Source organism: Dermacentor variabilis, chromosome 11, assembly GCF_050947875.1.
Source record: "Dermacentor variabilis isolate Ectoservices chromosome 11, ASM5094787v1, whole genome shotgun sequence".
In the NCBI taxonomy this organism is placed as follows: domain Eukaryota; kingdom Metazoa; phylum Arthropoda; class Arachnida; order Ixodida; family Ixodidae; genus Dermacentor; species Dermacentor variabilis.
Genome location: NC_134578.1, coordinates 9,843,912 through 9,857,342, shown reverse-complemented (window position 1 = coordinate 9,857,342; position 13,431 = coordinate 9,843,912). Strand labels below are relative to the sequence as shown.

At 45.0% G+C, this 13,431-nt stretch overlaps 1 protein-coding gene across 4 annotated transcripts in view; it reads right to left on the bottom strand.

The window, feature by feature from the left end:
• The window catches only part of LOC142564956 (venom metalloproteinase antarease-like TserMP_B), a 32,358-nt gene extending 19,270 nt beyond the window's left edge, over window positions 1-13,088 (bottom strand). Inside the window, exons 1-9 of one of the 4 annotated variants that reach the window (XM_075676172.1) lie at window positions 12,898-13,088; window positions 11,210-11,406; window positions 10,922-11,017; window positions 10,703-10,829; window positions 10,021-10,056; window positions 9,806-9,930; window positions 6,375-6,446; window positions 4,073-4,200; window positions 1,925-1,974 (exon numbers count right to left, since the gene is read on the bottom strand). In XM_075676172.1, the coding sequence (XP_075532287.1) occupies window positions 1,925-1,974; window positions 4,073-4,200; window positions 6,375-6,446; window positions 9,806-9,930; window positions 10,021-10,056; window positions 10,703-10,829; window positions 10,922-11,017; window positions 11,210-11,406; window positions 12,898-12,994 (928 nt within the window). In that variant the 5' untranslated portion in view covers window positions 12,995-13,088. The remainder of the gene's footprint in view (window positions 1-1,924; window positions 1,975-4,072; window positions 4,201-6,374; window positions 6,447-9,805; window positions 9,931-10,020; window positions 10,057-10,702; window positions 10,830-10,921; window positions 11,018-11,209; window positions 11,407-12,897) is intronic. The other 3 variants (XM_075676170.1, XM_075676171.1, XM_075676173.1) reach the window with 3 other exon arrangements.
• Between the last annotated feature and the right edge of the window lie 343 nt (window positions 13,089-13,431).

The following is a 13,431-nucleotide window of genomic DNA, read 5'->3' as shown; positions in this document are numbered from 1 at the left end:
ACAAGCTTCAGTGGCGTGTTCAAGGGCACTGCATTTGGCGCATGTTTGGCGGCCTCGGCAGCTCTGCGAGCTGTGGCCAAAACGCTGGCATTTGAAGCATCTTAGGGGATTTGGCACATATGGTCTGACACGGAGCTTTATGTACCCGGCCTCTACAGACTCGGGCAGAATACTTGAACCGAATGTGAGTATCAGGTGCTTTGTTTGAATTTCTTTTCCATCCCTTCTTATCTTAATTCTTCTCACATTGACAACATTCTGATCACTGAAGCCCTCCAGGAGCTCAGCCTCTGTCAGCTGGAGCAAATCGTCATCCGAGACAACGCCGCGGGTGGTGTTCAGAGTGCGGTGTGGAGTCACTGTTAATGGAACATCTCCAAATGATACTAGACTGGGCAACTTATCGTACTGTTTCTGATCATGGAGCTCTAACAGGAGATCACCACTTGCCAGCCTTGATACCTTGTAGCCTGGACCAAGGACATCAATTAAGGATTTGGAAACTAGAAAAGGGGAAATGTTTCGTACTTGTTTGTCGGATTTTTCTGAGTGGATCACATGGTATTGTGGGAAGTTTCGTCTTTGTCGTCCAAGGAACTGAAAAACTTCATCGGTGCGCCCTCTTTTGTGAGGGCGATCAGGAAGCGGAGGGAAGGAGCTAGCCATAAAGGAATTGAATTTTCGGCAACAACGCCAGCCACCCACCATGGAGCCCTACAAGGGGACGTTACAGGGACTGTAAAAACAGGTCCTGCAAACGCCAGCTTTACGTTATCGCTATAACCAAATATGAGATAACCTAGGTTGGTTATTCACACAAGGTTAACCCTTGCTGCCTGGAAAAATTGGAAGTAAGCGGAAGCTAGGAGAAGACAGGAAAGATGAAAAGTAAGAGAAAGACGAAGATTAGGGGAAGAGAGAGACAGGAAAACGCAACTACCGATTTCCCCCGGGTGGGTCAGTCCGGGGGTGCCGTCTACGTGAAGCCGAGGCCAAAGGGGTGTGTTGCCGCCGCCGAGGGGCCGTAAAGGTCCAAACACCCGGCATTGGCTCAACCCCCAGGATCCCCTTTTCCCCGGACACGGCTAAGCCGCGCACGGCTACACGCTGGAGGGTCCAACCCTCGTGTGCTCGGGTACGTGGTGTCGCAACGCACCAAACGCCTGCTTGCGCAGACGCCCTTGCGGGGATAGAAGGTAAGCATAAGCATCTATCCTTTTCCTTCTCTATGCAGTGAGCACCCCCTCCCCTCCCCCCATTAAGATCTTGCACCGCATTTTGAAAGAACACAACCATTCGATTACACACCATATTTCATACCAACTCGGTAAGCTGTCATTCGTAAGTTTAACCGCTGTCTATCCTTTTTTCACAAGACTCGATTACCAAGCACATGCAATCGACAAACGCTCCAGCTCTGGAGCTCAGTACCGCAGACGCAAAAATTTCAAGATCATTCAGGCGTCCAGATAAATATGAATAGCTCGAAGAACCTGATCACAACTTCAAGGTAGGCGCGCCGCACTGTCGAACTAGCCTTGGAATGAATTCATTTATTCCTCGAGCTGGAAATGACTGGAACCATCTCCCTGCCTTCGTCGCTGCCATCACCGACGTCAAAGTATTTAAGGAAACCACCGCCGATTTTTTATGCCCCTCCTCTCTGTAATGTCTTTGATTCTTAGATTATTAAAAATAAATAAATAAATAAATAAATAGACTTTGTTATCATATATCGCATGCATGTTCACGTAAATGACAAGAACTGGAAGAATAGGATAGTTTGTGCTCTTTCTGTTGCGATGAACGAAATCAAAGAAGCCGCATTGGGAATCACATTGGTGGCCGTTCTGAATGTTCACGATTGGATGTTGCTTACCCACTATAGTGTGTCATTTTTTTGATGCATGCACGTTGCCCTTACCTGCAACTCCGGAACTCTTGGTACCATTGACTAATTTAATCATATCTAGCCTGCAAATACACAAAAAAACGCATTAGCTCCTTAAAAACTAAAAGACAGTGTTAGTATTCTTGTGTAGCAACGAAATGACTTTAAAACAACAGCACATTTCGCGTAGTGTTCCAAAAACACAGCAAAATACTCAAAGCCTTTTTGTGATTGCAGAATAAGTGTGAGCAGTTATTTCGGAGAGAAATGGGGACGCTCCGGTACCTGCATAACGAGAGAGAGAGACGGCAATGTTAAATGAAGATTGAGCGTGGGCGCCTTATCTAGCCGAAGTTAACAAAATGGTATAGAGTTTGAAGCACGACTGAATGCGTGGCTTAAATGTCCATGCCCTAGTCGAGTAAGATCACAGCTGTCAATGGAAAAGAAACGCAATCGATCAGAGCTCGAGGATTGTGTGAAGCGATCAGATTATATTAGAAAGATTGAAGACATATTATGTATTCGCTTTGCTCAGTAGGGCTAATGAAGTCCTATCGTAGAAGAATACTATCTTCATGATAATATAATTTAAAACAACTGCAAATGCGCGTGATTACTGAAAAGCAGCATATATTTTCACTAGTATGTCATATTCATTCCACTAAATGCTGCATCGGACGCAGCACCTAATTTGGCTGCAGTTTCAGCCACCGTGTCGCTGCCGAAGTCATAGTGGTGGAGAGAGATGAAAAAGTAAGGACACGCAGGTTAACCAGGGCATCCGTGGGGTCGAACAACTTATACGTGGGGATAAAAAAATGGGTACGAAAGATACGCAGAAATAAGAAGAAATAAAAGGGAAAGAACGAAAAGAAATGAATGAATAAACAACGTGAGAATGTGTGTTCGCTGCCACGCAGTCTGTCACTCGGCCATGTCACTCGGCCATGATACATGCTGTATCAGTATCACTTATGCAGGCACACATCACACGCAGTCACAATTTGGCGGGCAATCGGGCATATTTCATATAACGCAGTAGTGCCTATATAGCCGCTCGCACGAATATCTGGGTTAGCCAGTGTGCAATAACCTTGATTTCTGCGTGTGGGCGGCTGTCCAGCCGTTTTAATGCGGAGAATAGCGCTACACATTGCTACTTAAAACGAGGACATTCACAAAGAACGTGCGCGATCGATTCAATGTCCCCCGCATCGCACTTCACACCTGCTATTCACTTCATTGCATAATATAGCAGGGAGAGGAGAGGAAGGAGAGAGGGAAAGGAAAGGTGGTTAACGATGCAGATACCGGCTGGCTACCCTGTGCTGGGGCAAGATGGTAAGGGAAATTAAAAGTGATAGAGGGAGAGACGCGCTAAAATAACACAAAGAAGAGGGAAAAAATGTGCAGAAGCGATCGACGATTACTGTCACTGTACGCGAATAGCCGAGCGCTTCTAGAAAGGTATTCATTTTACTAAAGAAATGATGAGTTTGAAGGCACATATTTGCTGCAGCTAAGATATTTAGATAACGCCATTTGTCTTATTGTGTAATACTGCAGAGAAAAGAGTGATTAAGCAGCACATCCGCAGCGATAGTATATGTAACTATAGCATAAGTCGCCGTGGTTGCTTAGTGGCTTTAGTGTCGCGGTGCTAAGCACGGAAGTCGCTGAATCGAATCCCGGCTGCGGCCACCGCATATATATGGGGGCGAAATGCAAGAATGGCTGTGCATTGGGTGCACGTTAAGGAGCCCCAGGTGGTCAAAATTAATCCGGTGTCCCTCACCATGGCGCGCCTCATAATAAATTTGGGAATGCGGTGCGTAATAGCCCAGAATTTAATTTATAACATATAGGCCCACTCTTCATACGTGTCTTTACTGCAGCAAAGCAAGCACTGGCGCGGAAGGCGACTGCCATCCTCCTCTCCCCCGCAATGCCTTCTCCTGCAGCGGCCGCCACAAGAAGAAAGGGCATCATTACTAGAGGACTGCAGTACCGCAGCGTGACTCAGTTACGCGGAAGCCCTCTGTATCTGCGCCTTTTTATCTCCTGGTAAAGTCCGACCACCGACCACGAAAGCGGGCGAAAGGGCCAAAGAAAGCTAGTCACATAAAGACTATACTGAGCAGGGTTCTCAAATGCTTCAATGCCAAAGTGTCCTTTTACCCTGATAAAAGATACACCAAGTCCGATTTGACCATTGCTGGCTTGGTCACCATGTATTGTTGTAGCTTATTCAATGTTTCTAAGCCAAGGAGATCCTTCTTCCACAAGCTCACGTATGTCACATTTGCCTGAAAAACAAAAATAATTTTATTAAAGATTTCCGTTAAAGCGGTGCCGCCAGGAGTCCGGATGCGTTACAGGGAATATAAGATAAAAAGAGATAAAAATAACAAAATATAGAATATATACAAACTTGAATTACATTGTTCATGCAGAATCAATGCCTCAGGTCACTAGTGCTACTTGAAATACCGCGAATATTCACGCTTATCGCCGGGCCTGAGGTGAGATCTGTCTTCTTCCTCTTTGCGATGGACATCTCTTGTTTCATTCACTGACGGTCGAAGTATACACCCGCCGTGGCGACTCATTAGCAATGGCGTTCTCCCGCTGGCGGCGACGTGCTGGTTCGATCCCCGGCCGAAGCGAACGGATTTTCATAGGGGAGAGCGTCCATGTACTTAGATTTAGATGCATGTTAAAGAGCTTCAGGAGGTCAAAATTATTCCGCATCCCACCCCTGCGGTGTCCCTCGTAAGCCACTGTGCATATTTCGTGACGTTCGATTCCGCACTTTTATGTAGCACTTCACGTGTGTATACGAACACTGCGATAGCGATCCATCTGCAGACCTCAAGTGCCGCACTAATAAACGCCCTTCGATCTGTTCAGAACCGTGCCTCTGGTTATATAAATACTTTCTATGTGTTCTCGTTACCCAGATGTTGATGCAAATTAACAAGCGTAGGTCTACCGACACTTCAACCACGCCTTCAAATAGTTCCGGCTTAAGATCCTTTCACCGCAATTACAGTTACTCGGCTCTTACGAATCTTTCTTTTTTCTCTGTGGCCAGCCTATGGGTCTTCGTGAACGATAAGTAATTCAAGGTAAAAGTAGTGCCCCGGTGCACTAATTTCTGTCATGCTTATTTCTAGCCACGAACATGGCGTGACTGAAACCGCCTTTCCGCTTCCATCACTGCGATGCATGATTCGGCCGCCTTCAGAAAGGCACTAAATGATATATTTTGTTAACAGCTCCTTTCTGTAAGGCAATAGGGCCCGATGAGTATTCAAATTAATAAATTAATTAATAAGTAATTGAATGAATGAATAAATAGTTTATCTTAAAACCCTCCCCTATCATCGTTTTTTTCTTATATGTTCGTCGAAAACGCAGCTATCGGCAGCCAATTATAATCTTTGCTGTAGTAAATACAGCCGTCATCAATTGATTTACTGCAATGGCACTTCAGCACTTCTCATTCCTAACACTTCAACAAATGAACTGCGCAGTGGCACCACATCGTCCGAAGCCTGAAATGCCCATTTACACGGTTTGCCTTTAAATAAAGCTTTCTTACGTTCATCGAAAAGACTACAGAAGCAATTTAATACTCACTGCTCTATCGTATTTAAATTTTTAAGCGATATGAAGTACCGTGCTCATCCCTTAAAAAGCTTAATTCATTCAACATGCGGAACAATAAATTTAACTTTGCAAACATTAACTATAGTTCCACTAATTGTTCTCGTGGGCACGAATATGAGACGTGCACGTATTGAATTCAGTGATGTGCTCTGTTCCGTCTTGCAGATTGACTGATTATGCATTTAGCAACGAACTTTTTATCTTTCATTGAAAATTATGGCGTGCTAACTTTTATTTTGTTCACCATCATTCAATTCTTTTTTCTATACGGTACTCACTGGATTGCAACGTCAAAAGAAAGCTGTGTTAGTGCAGCATCTAAGGATACATTGCAGAAACTAATAGTTGCAGAAAACTCGTGCACGTCAGTACCTTTCACCTATCTTACAGCCAACTTGTGCGCACCATATTATTTCTTCACAAGTCAACAAAATCTGGTGACGAATTTTACGAAGACCTCTAATGTCAATAACTAAATCAGCCAGTCTTCCTCTTGTTTCGCCGTCCACTGAACAATGCGTGTAACACTGCTTAGGCAACCATGTAAATAGTCTGTCGTCACATGTAGACGCATGTCGTCGAAAAGTGAACAGCTTGAAGCTTTGTTTCACAAGGTCCCTGAGGACCACGGAATTCATGACGGAAGGCTACCCTCTACATTGCTGAAACATCACTGCAAAATGTTTAGTTACTTTGTTATTTTTTTTCGTTGCTGCTTTAGGTACACGTAATATAAGCGTGTTTCTTCAGAGGTACAGAATTCAAATCAGAAAAAGCGAACGAAAACCTGTCAATGCGTTCTACTTACAGTGAAAGATGCTTCGATTGCCGTTAAAATTATGTTACCAGGGGGCTCAAGCTGTCGCATGCGAAGGCTCACCTGCGAAACAGGAGTGCAGAGAAGCGAATATAGTTCAGCGATCAAAAAAAAAAAAAAACTCGCCCTCCCGGCCCTGAGAAACTGGATGTCCAACGAAGCTGTTGAAAACCACCACTGCAACTGTTCAGGGGGGCATGCAGTGCTTTATGGCTTTAGTGTAATGGCAGTAGTGCTATTTTAGAGTAATGGTAATACTGACAGGCGCCGCCGCCCATATTGGGGCTGCAACAGCATTGAAATCAGTTGCTAGGCTGGTCATTTTACATACGACATACTACAGAGACCCCACAGTCCACGTCGCAAGCTGGCGCCGCCGCGAAAGCTTTCGTAACAGTAATTTTTACCGGAAAACGTGTGCGAAGAGCGCTACGTGCTTCACATTGCAATTGTGAGCGCCTTATCATCAATTATGTGGTTCGGAGGCTTTTTTTTTAGCTTTATTGAAATACAGGCTGTTCTGTATGTTGAATCCGTGATTCTAAGAATTAGATGCACTGTTCGCTTCACTTTGCTGAGTGCTAGTAGCCTCTGCCTTAGAGGGTATAAGCCATTGATGACGATAGTTTTCGACATACTGTTCTGTATTATGTATGCATGATTCCAAAAAAATGTATGCACCGTTCGCTTCACTTTGCTGAGTGCTTTTAGCCTCTGCCTTAGGAGGTATGCGTGCTTACGGTGGTATGAGCCATTGGCATGGTATGGTATGGTATGGTATGGTATGGTATGGTATTCCTTATGCGATGGCGCACACCCACTGTTGGGGATTGGCTGAGATTTGGATAAATTAGGCAATCTTTATGAAATACTAATTGATGATGGTAGTTTTTTTTTTCTTTTTGTCGACGGATGCCAAAGAATCCCGGGATCGTAGCTATATACAGCTTCGCTGTAATATTTTGCTTCTGCCAGATATTATGAAGGTGGGCCTACACAAATACTAAATGATATGATAAATATATTCTAAATTAACGTTTAATAATCCTGGCAGTCTTGCCTCAAGGGCGAAGCATTGGCAGTGACAGCAAGGTTTAGCGTAGCGCTTGAACTCCTCGAATGGTGTTCTTACTGTACATAGGTGCGACATGTTGGCGCACTTAACACGCAAGGCAACTCCTTCCACGTAGCAAGAACGGTGTCCCCCGAGCTCGTTCTCCACAGAGAAGCGTCATGAGCTACCGCGGCGGGCCAATACAACAATGACAGAATAAATTTTACATGTGAAGTTGCCCTAACAATAGCTTTGCATCCAAAGATCATCGAGACGCGTCTCACCCTTATGCGCTTATGCCCCGTAGAGAACGTTGATGTCACGCTTAGCATGGCAACTTAAGTGAACTTTACACGACAAACCGGATTCCTCGATGGAGTGTGTCGTGGCTGAGAGACAACGAATTGCGTCGCCGACAGTTTATCTACTTCGTCCTTGATTGCACCTTGATTGGGCGGCACTGAGTGACTTAATGCTCGTCCGCAGAGTTTGTTCCGGCGTACTAATCCATCTTTAACGACTTGTAAAGCCGCCAGCCATCGGAGGTGTTGCACGTGATATACGATCGAGTTGCTAGCGCATATACCAGAGTGCGTTCAACGACCATAGCGTGCAGATAAAAACTACGTGTTAGAAGGAAATAGCTGCTTCAGAGTAGAAACGTAGCGCCCCTTTTACAGTTCCATTCACAAATTCTTTCCAGAAAAAGGGAGAAAGTTCTTTTTCGCAGTAAGCCGACCTTCTCCACGTTATGCTCTAATTCTAAATCTGCGTTTTGTTCTTATGCACAATTTATTCTAAATATCTGGTAAAACACACTAGTTATGAAAAAAAGAGATTTTCTCCTTGTATAGTACTTTCGTTTCTTTTTGTTTTGTTGGTGGAGGGAAGCGGGATCTCCGCAAATCATATGTCACAAAATATTAGGAAAAACGCATAGTATAGACGTGTGCAGCCCTGTGTGATGCAAATGCTGCAACAATGACTTAGCATACGCGTATGCTACAACTACAATCATGAATTTACCGGTTGTTACGACTGGCCTGTCTGATGAACGATTTGTGTCACGCCACCAGAGCCGCGGCGAAATCCCGGACGTTTCAGTTACCTCGAGCCGCCCGCAACCATTGAAAAACGCACGCCTGGGAGGCCGCAACGGCGATGTCTGTGTGCACTCGCCAGTGCTGTCTCCCTTCAGCGAGCGAGACGGTTAAAGCTTCGTGTGCGCGTTCCCTCCTCCTCCTGCTCCTCGTCGAGGGAGAGGACAATGGGGTCTGCGTGTGCACGTCAGTGCCTTTTCCTCGGCTGCACCAGTGGGGGTTGGAAAATCGGTTGAGCTTACTGCCGCGCACTGAGAGGCGACCGTAACCATGAAGAGCGTTCGCGCTCTCCTTGACCTGAGCGAGGGCGTTCGGACGACTATAAAAGACGCCTCCGCCAACGGATTTCAGCCTTCAGCACAAGAAAGCTTGTAGAGCGGACCGCTCCGTCGCTACTTATTTAAACGTTCTTTGTTACTCCTTACGTCGATCGTTTCGCGTCTCTGGCTGAGCCCCTCCCTGCTACTCAAGCTGACCTTTAGGCCCATGCTATCTACACGGTCCTGGGGACCCGTCTGTGACACGCTCCATTGCAACGTCGCCATGCCACCGCTAGATTGGGGTGGCATTTATGAAAGCTTCCGTGTTTTGCATTGGAATGGCAGACACCCCTAAGTGCGACTGCTGCGAGACCGAAGTAACTACTGAACACGTCCTGTGCTTTTGTTCCCATTACGACGTCCACACCCGCCCTCTCCGGACAGCATTAAACTGGCTAGGCTCAAGACCGTTTTCAAAAGCTTAGATTTTTTGGAACATGGTCGTACGCGTCACTGGCGCAGAAAGGAACGAAGGCATTGTTGCTGTATTTGAGGTATGCTGGACTTTGCGGCCGTTTATAGACTCATGCGCACTTTCATATGTGCGCGCAACTAGTGCTCTCTTCCCATCTTTCTCTCTTTTCACCCCATTACCTTCTTCCCTCAGGGCAGGGTAGTAAACCGGACGAGCGTCTGCTTAACCTCCCTGCCTTTCTTTGCTTCTCTCACTCTCAAGAGATGTCCTTGAAAGAAATGTAAACCCTCAATATGGCGCACGAACGCTCAAACTTCACAGTGTGACCTAACAAAGGTTTAAAAGGCTTCTTTGCTTTCTATTTTTTTCATGGAAAGCAATGCTTGCAAGTACTGCGCAGTCTGGAGAAATACGATTCCTGTTTGGCTAAATTGCTACAGATTTCTGAGGCTATAGTGTCGCTCCGGATCGAACTTCGATTAAATTATAACTCCCGATTTAAAGTTAAGTATATGAGAACATTGTGTACTTGCCGAATGCATTAACGCTGTAGCGTACATAATTCTCTGCCTCTGACGGTTCCCGAAGAATTTTGTGTGTATAAAGTCGGTCATGAGGTAGACCTCAATGGTGAAGTTCGATGGCACATGTCTGGCTTCTGAAAAGAATAGAAAACCACGTTAGTTTCTTCGATCCTGCGTCGCAGGCAGCTATAGCGACGCGGAACAATTCTTTGCAAGTCACGCACCAATCTCGGGAAGCTCCTCTTCGTAAAGCCAGCTCCCTACAAAAAAGTACTTAGCGATCAAGTAAACGCTGAAAGTAGATGCGAAGTTACTACAAGTTTCATTTCCGTCTGTAAGTGCTATTTGTGATTTTCCAACTTTCTTTTTCAAATGCCCATCAACGATCATCACCTGCCTATTTATTGCCCACTGCAGAAGAAAGGGCAATAAGATATATCGCATTCACAATCTGCGTCAGTCGCACGAATACAATAACTGCAAATACGGTTATTTTATTACCATCATTACTATACTATCACCTGCAAAACAAAACATGTAACAATAACGATGTGCACCGCAGTCATTTCAAGCGATCTCCATCTCATGTTGTTGCAATTAACAAAGGGTCTAGCCACTCGATTGTCTTTGTGTGCTCTTTTCGCTCAAAAGCTAACTAAAAATCATATTTTAAGGTATAAACAGGTGCTATGTATTTACAGTTAGTGTTGATGGATATCTACTCTACTTTCTCACGGGAGGTCCCCTGTACAGCCTGTTGACTCTGGGACCTCCCTCTGTACGTATGTATGATTCCTATTTGTAACCTTATTATTATGCACAAATAAACTTGGAACTAACCGAAAAAAAAAACATTTGGACCTCGTTAAAATAAAAAAACAAGAAAAAGCAAAAACAAATACTTACCACCTACTCCTACACCATCGCATGTTGTGCCGTCACTTACAATCTTGAATATCTTGTGCACAGTTCTGCCGGATCTCTCTGTAGCTGCCAGAGGCTCAATACGGTGAGTGTCATTTAGAAGACCAGTCTGCGCAAATATGGCATGCGGTGATGTTTGTTTGTCATTTGCTTAAACGAGGCATTTTCTAACTCGCAACTTTATGTGAAGGCTTTACTCACTATATGATAATCGCCTCTTGGTCGAGGTTCCATGATCAACGAGGCTTTGTTGCTTTCATCCTCATATAAATGCGCTTCATAGTCGGTACCGTTAACCTTAAATAAAGTGAATGCGTAACATTGGTTTGCACGATCAAACATGTTAGAGTACGCGCACATTCTAATTAATCAAAGCATCTTAGGACACGCTCTACTATTTCAGGTATTACTCATGTTTTTTTTCAGTGACATAAGATTTACACTACAAGGCCACAATCAAAAAACGTTTAATGAACAAAGTGTGCTCACGTATCTCTCATGAACACCTTCTTCGGTAACGTCACGAAGTAAAAGATTGTCAGCGAGCATAGAAGCCTTCCTCAGTCTAAGGGAGTGTCCACCTTCGATTACGAGGAGCTTTTCTTCGGCCTTGACTTGTCTACGTTCGAGAACTTGAGGAATGACTTCAAGGCCGTCCTCGTCAAGTTCTTCTTGAAGAGCCATAACTGCGTAGGAATGTCAACAATGCGTGTCTGCTTTGCACAAGTGTACAAAACTTCTATAAGCTTTGTGGCGGAAAATGTTGCCACATTGACAATCACACTTGGTAAGATGATGGTTTGGGCTGTTTGGCATAACCTTATGAACGAAACAGCACGAAACAATTGCCCTTTCATCACACTGCTTATTTATATCACTAAAAGCATACTAAGAAGTATGGTATACTGATCCAGTTTGTGTGTGATCATGTTAAAAATTTCACACGTCTTCATCGGTTTATCGTTGCTGAATGTTTAACATAAAATCGCACCACCTCCATCTTGTGTGTATGAGCACGCGTGCGTGCGTGCGTGCGTGCGTGCGTGCGTGCGTGCGTGCGTGCGTGCGTGCGTGCTCGCGTGCGTGCGTAACTTGTTATGCAGGAAAGTAACATTGTTTTTTTAATGGGAGTATATTGCTTTGGCTACCCCACCCCACCTTTGGTCTGTCTATGCTGTCTCCATACGATGACCGCGTGAAAAGAATTGTGAAAATCTAGCCCCTACGAGGAACGACACCCGGGATTGCAGCATAGTAGAGGGGTGCCTATTCTCAGCGCCATGCCAGAAGTTAACAAGGGGCGTGGAATACGTGCGACAATAAAGCAACGCAGCTCTGCCACCGCCGTGCTGGACCACAATGTGGGACATGCATACGTCCGTGGATGGTTAGAAGGCCTCCCAAGGCGCGCACTGCGTTTGGCTGCAAAACCGGCCAAGTCGAACGGGCGCACCGTCACGCTCCGTTCGATCGGCTCTAATCGAAATTGGACAAAGCATTGGCGCTACGTGAATTCTCACGCATAACTTGGAGAATCGTTGCAGATGGGTTCTGCTGCACATTTCTTCTATATATCTGCGAATCGTCAGAAAGCTTGCATCTGACCTTTGCACTCGACGCTGTAATCATCTAGACTCTGACGTGCCCTGCGTTTATTATGGGCTTTCTTGCGCCTTCACCTGCGTATTACTATTATTGAGAACATGCTTATAGGGCGCCATATACTCTAAGTGATCAGAATAAACAGAATGAAGAAATCAGTCGCAGCATTTCTTATGCGACCGCACAGTACAGAACGGCTGCTTCCCTTTTATGCTACGGCTCGGTTGAATAAGTTATCTCGACTGGAACAACCGGCATTCAACAGATTTTTACGAGGCAGTTTCGCTGCATGGCAGGCAATTCGCAACCACTTCAAGATACGATAGTACTTCGCCTAAGGTATGCGCTGTGCCATTTTTGCCCGCTGCCTATGTTTCTCTTCACACATTCATAGTTCTTGTACTACGAGTGATACGTTCAACGCACACCTGCTCTTTAATACGGCAGCCATTTCATGTATTACTGCAGCAATGCAGAGTGCCACAGGAGCTCCCATATACTATTAGTCAAAACTAAAAATCGGACAACAGCTAGCTGGTGAATGAATCCAAGCTTTAAAATACATAGGTACTCACCCATTGGGACGCTCAAGACGAGAAACTTAATTAAATTTCCTACATTTTTATAGCCAGGGACGTTTGCAACAAACATTTTACGGGATTTTCTAACCATCTTTACATTTAAATCTTCCGCAAGACCGTTCCTTTTATTTGTGTGTTGTCATGTGCTGTTGAACTAACACAGTGCTAACTAACACAAATATGAGCCGTGAGGCTTGTTTACATCTTACAAACTTAGTCAAATGTCCCGGTATTACCTGCACAACCACAGGTTACGTTTCGCGTGTCCGGCGTTTTTGCAGTGCTGTTAAAGGCCATCGTCGAGGCGTCTTTTTGTGGGGTCGTCTACCTGACGCCTTGGCTAAGCGGACGCAAATACCCAATCCAATCGGTAAGAGCCATCGTCAAAAAGCATTCTGAGAGATCACATCGTTTGGGATCCTAACATTTCGTGTGAATAGATCGCGTAAAAATTTACCATATGCGTCTGTCTCTCAGGGAAAGCCAGTAATGTCATCGACTGACATGTTATGCCGCGTAACGTCTCAT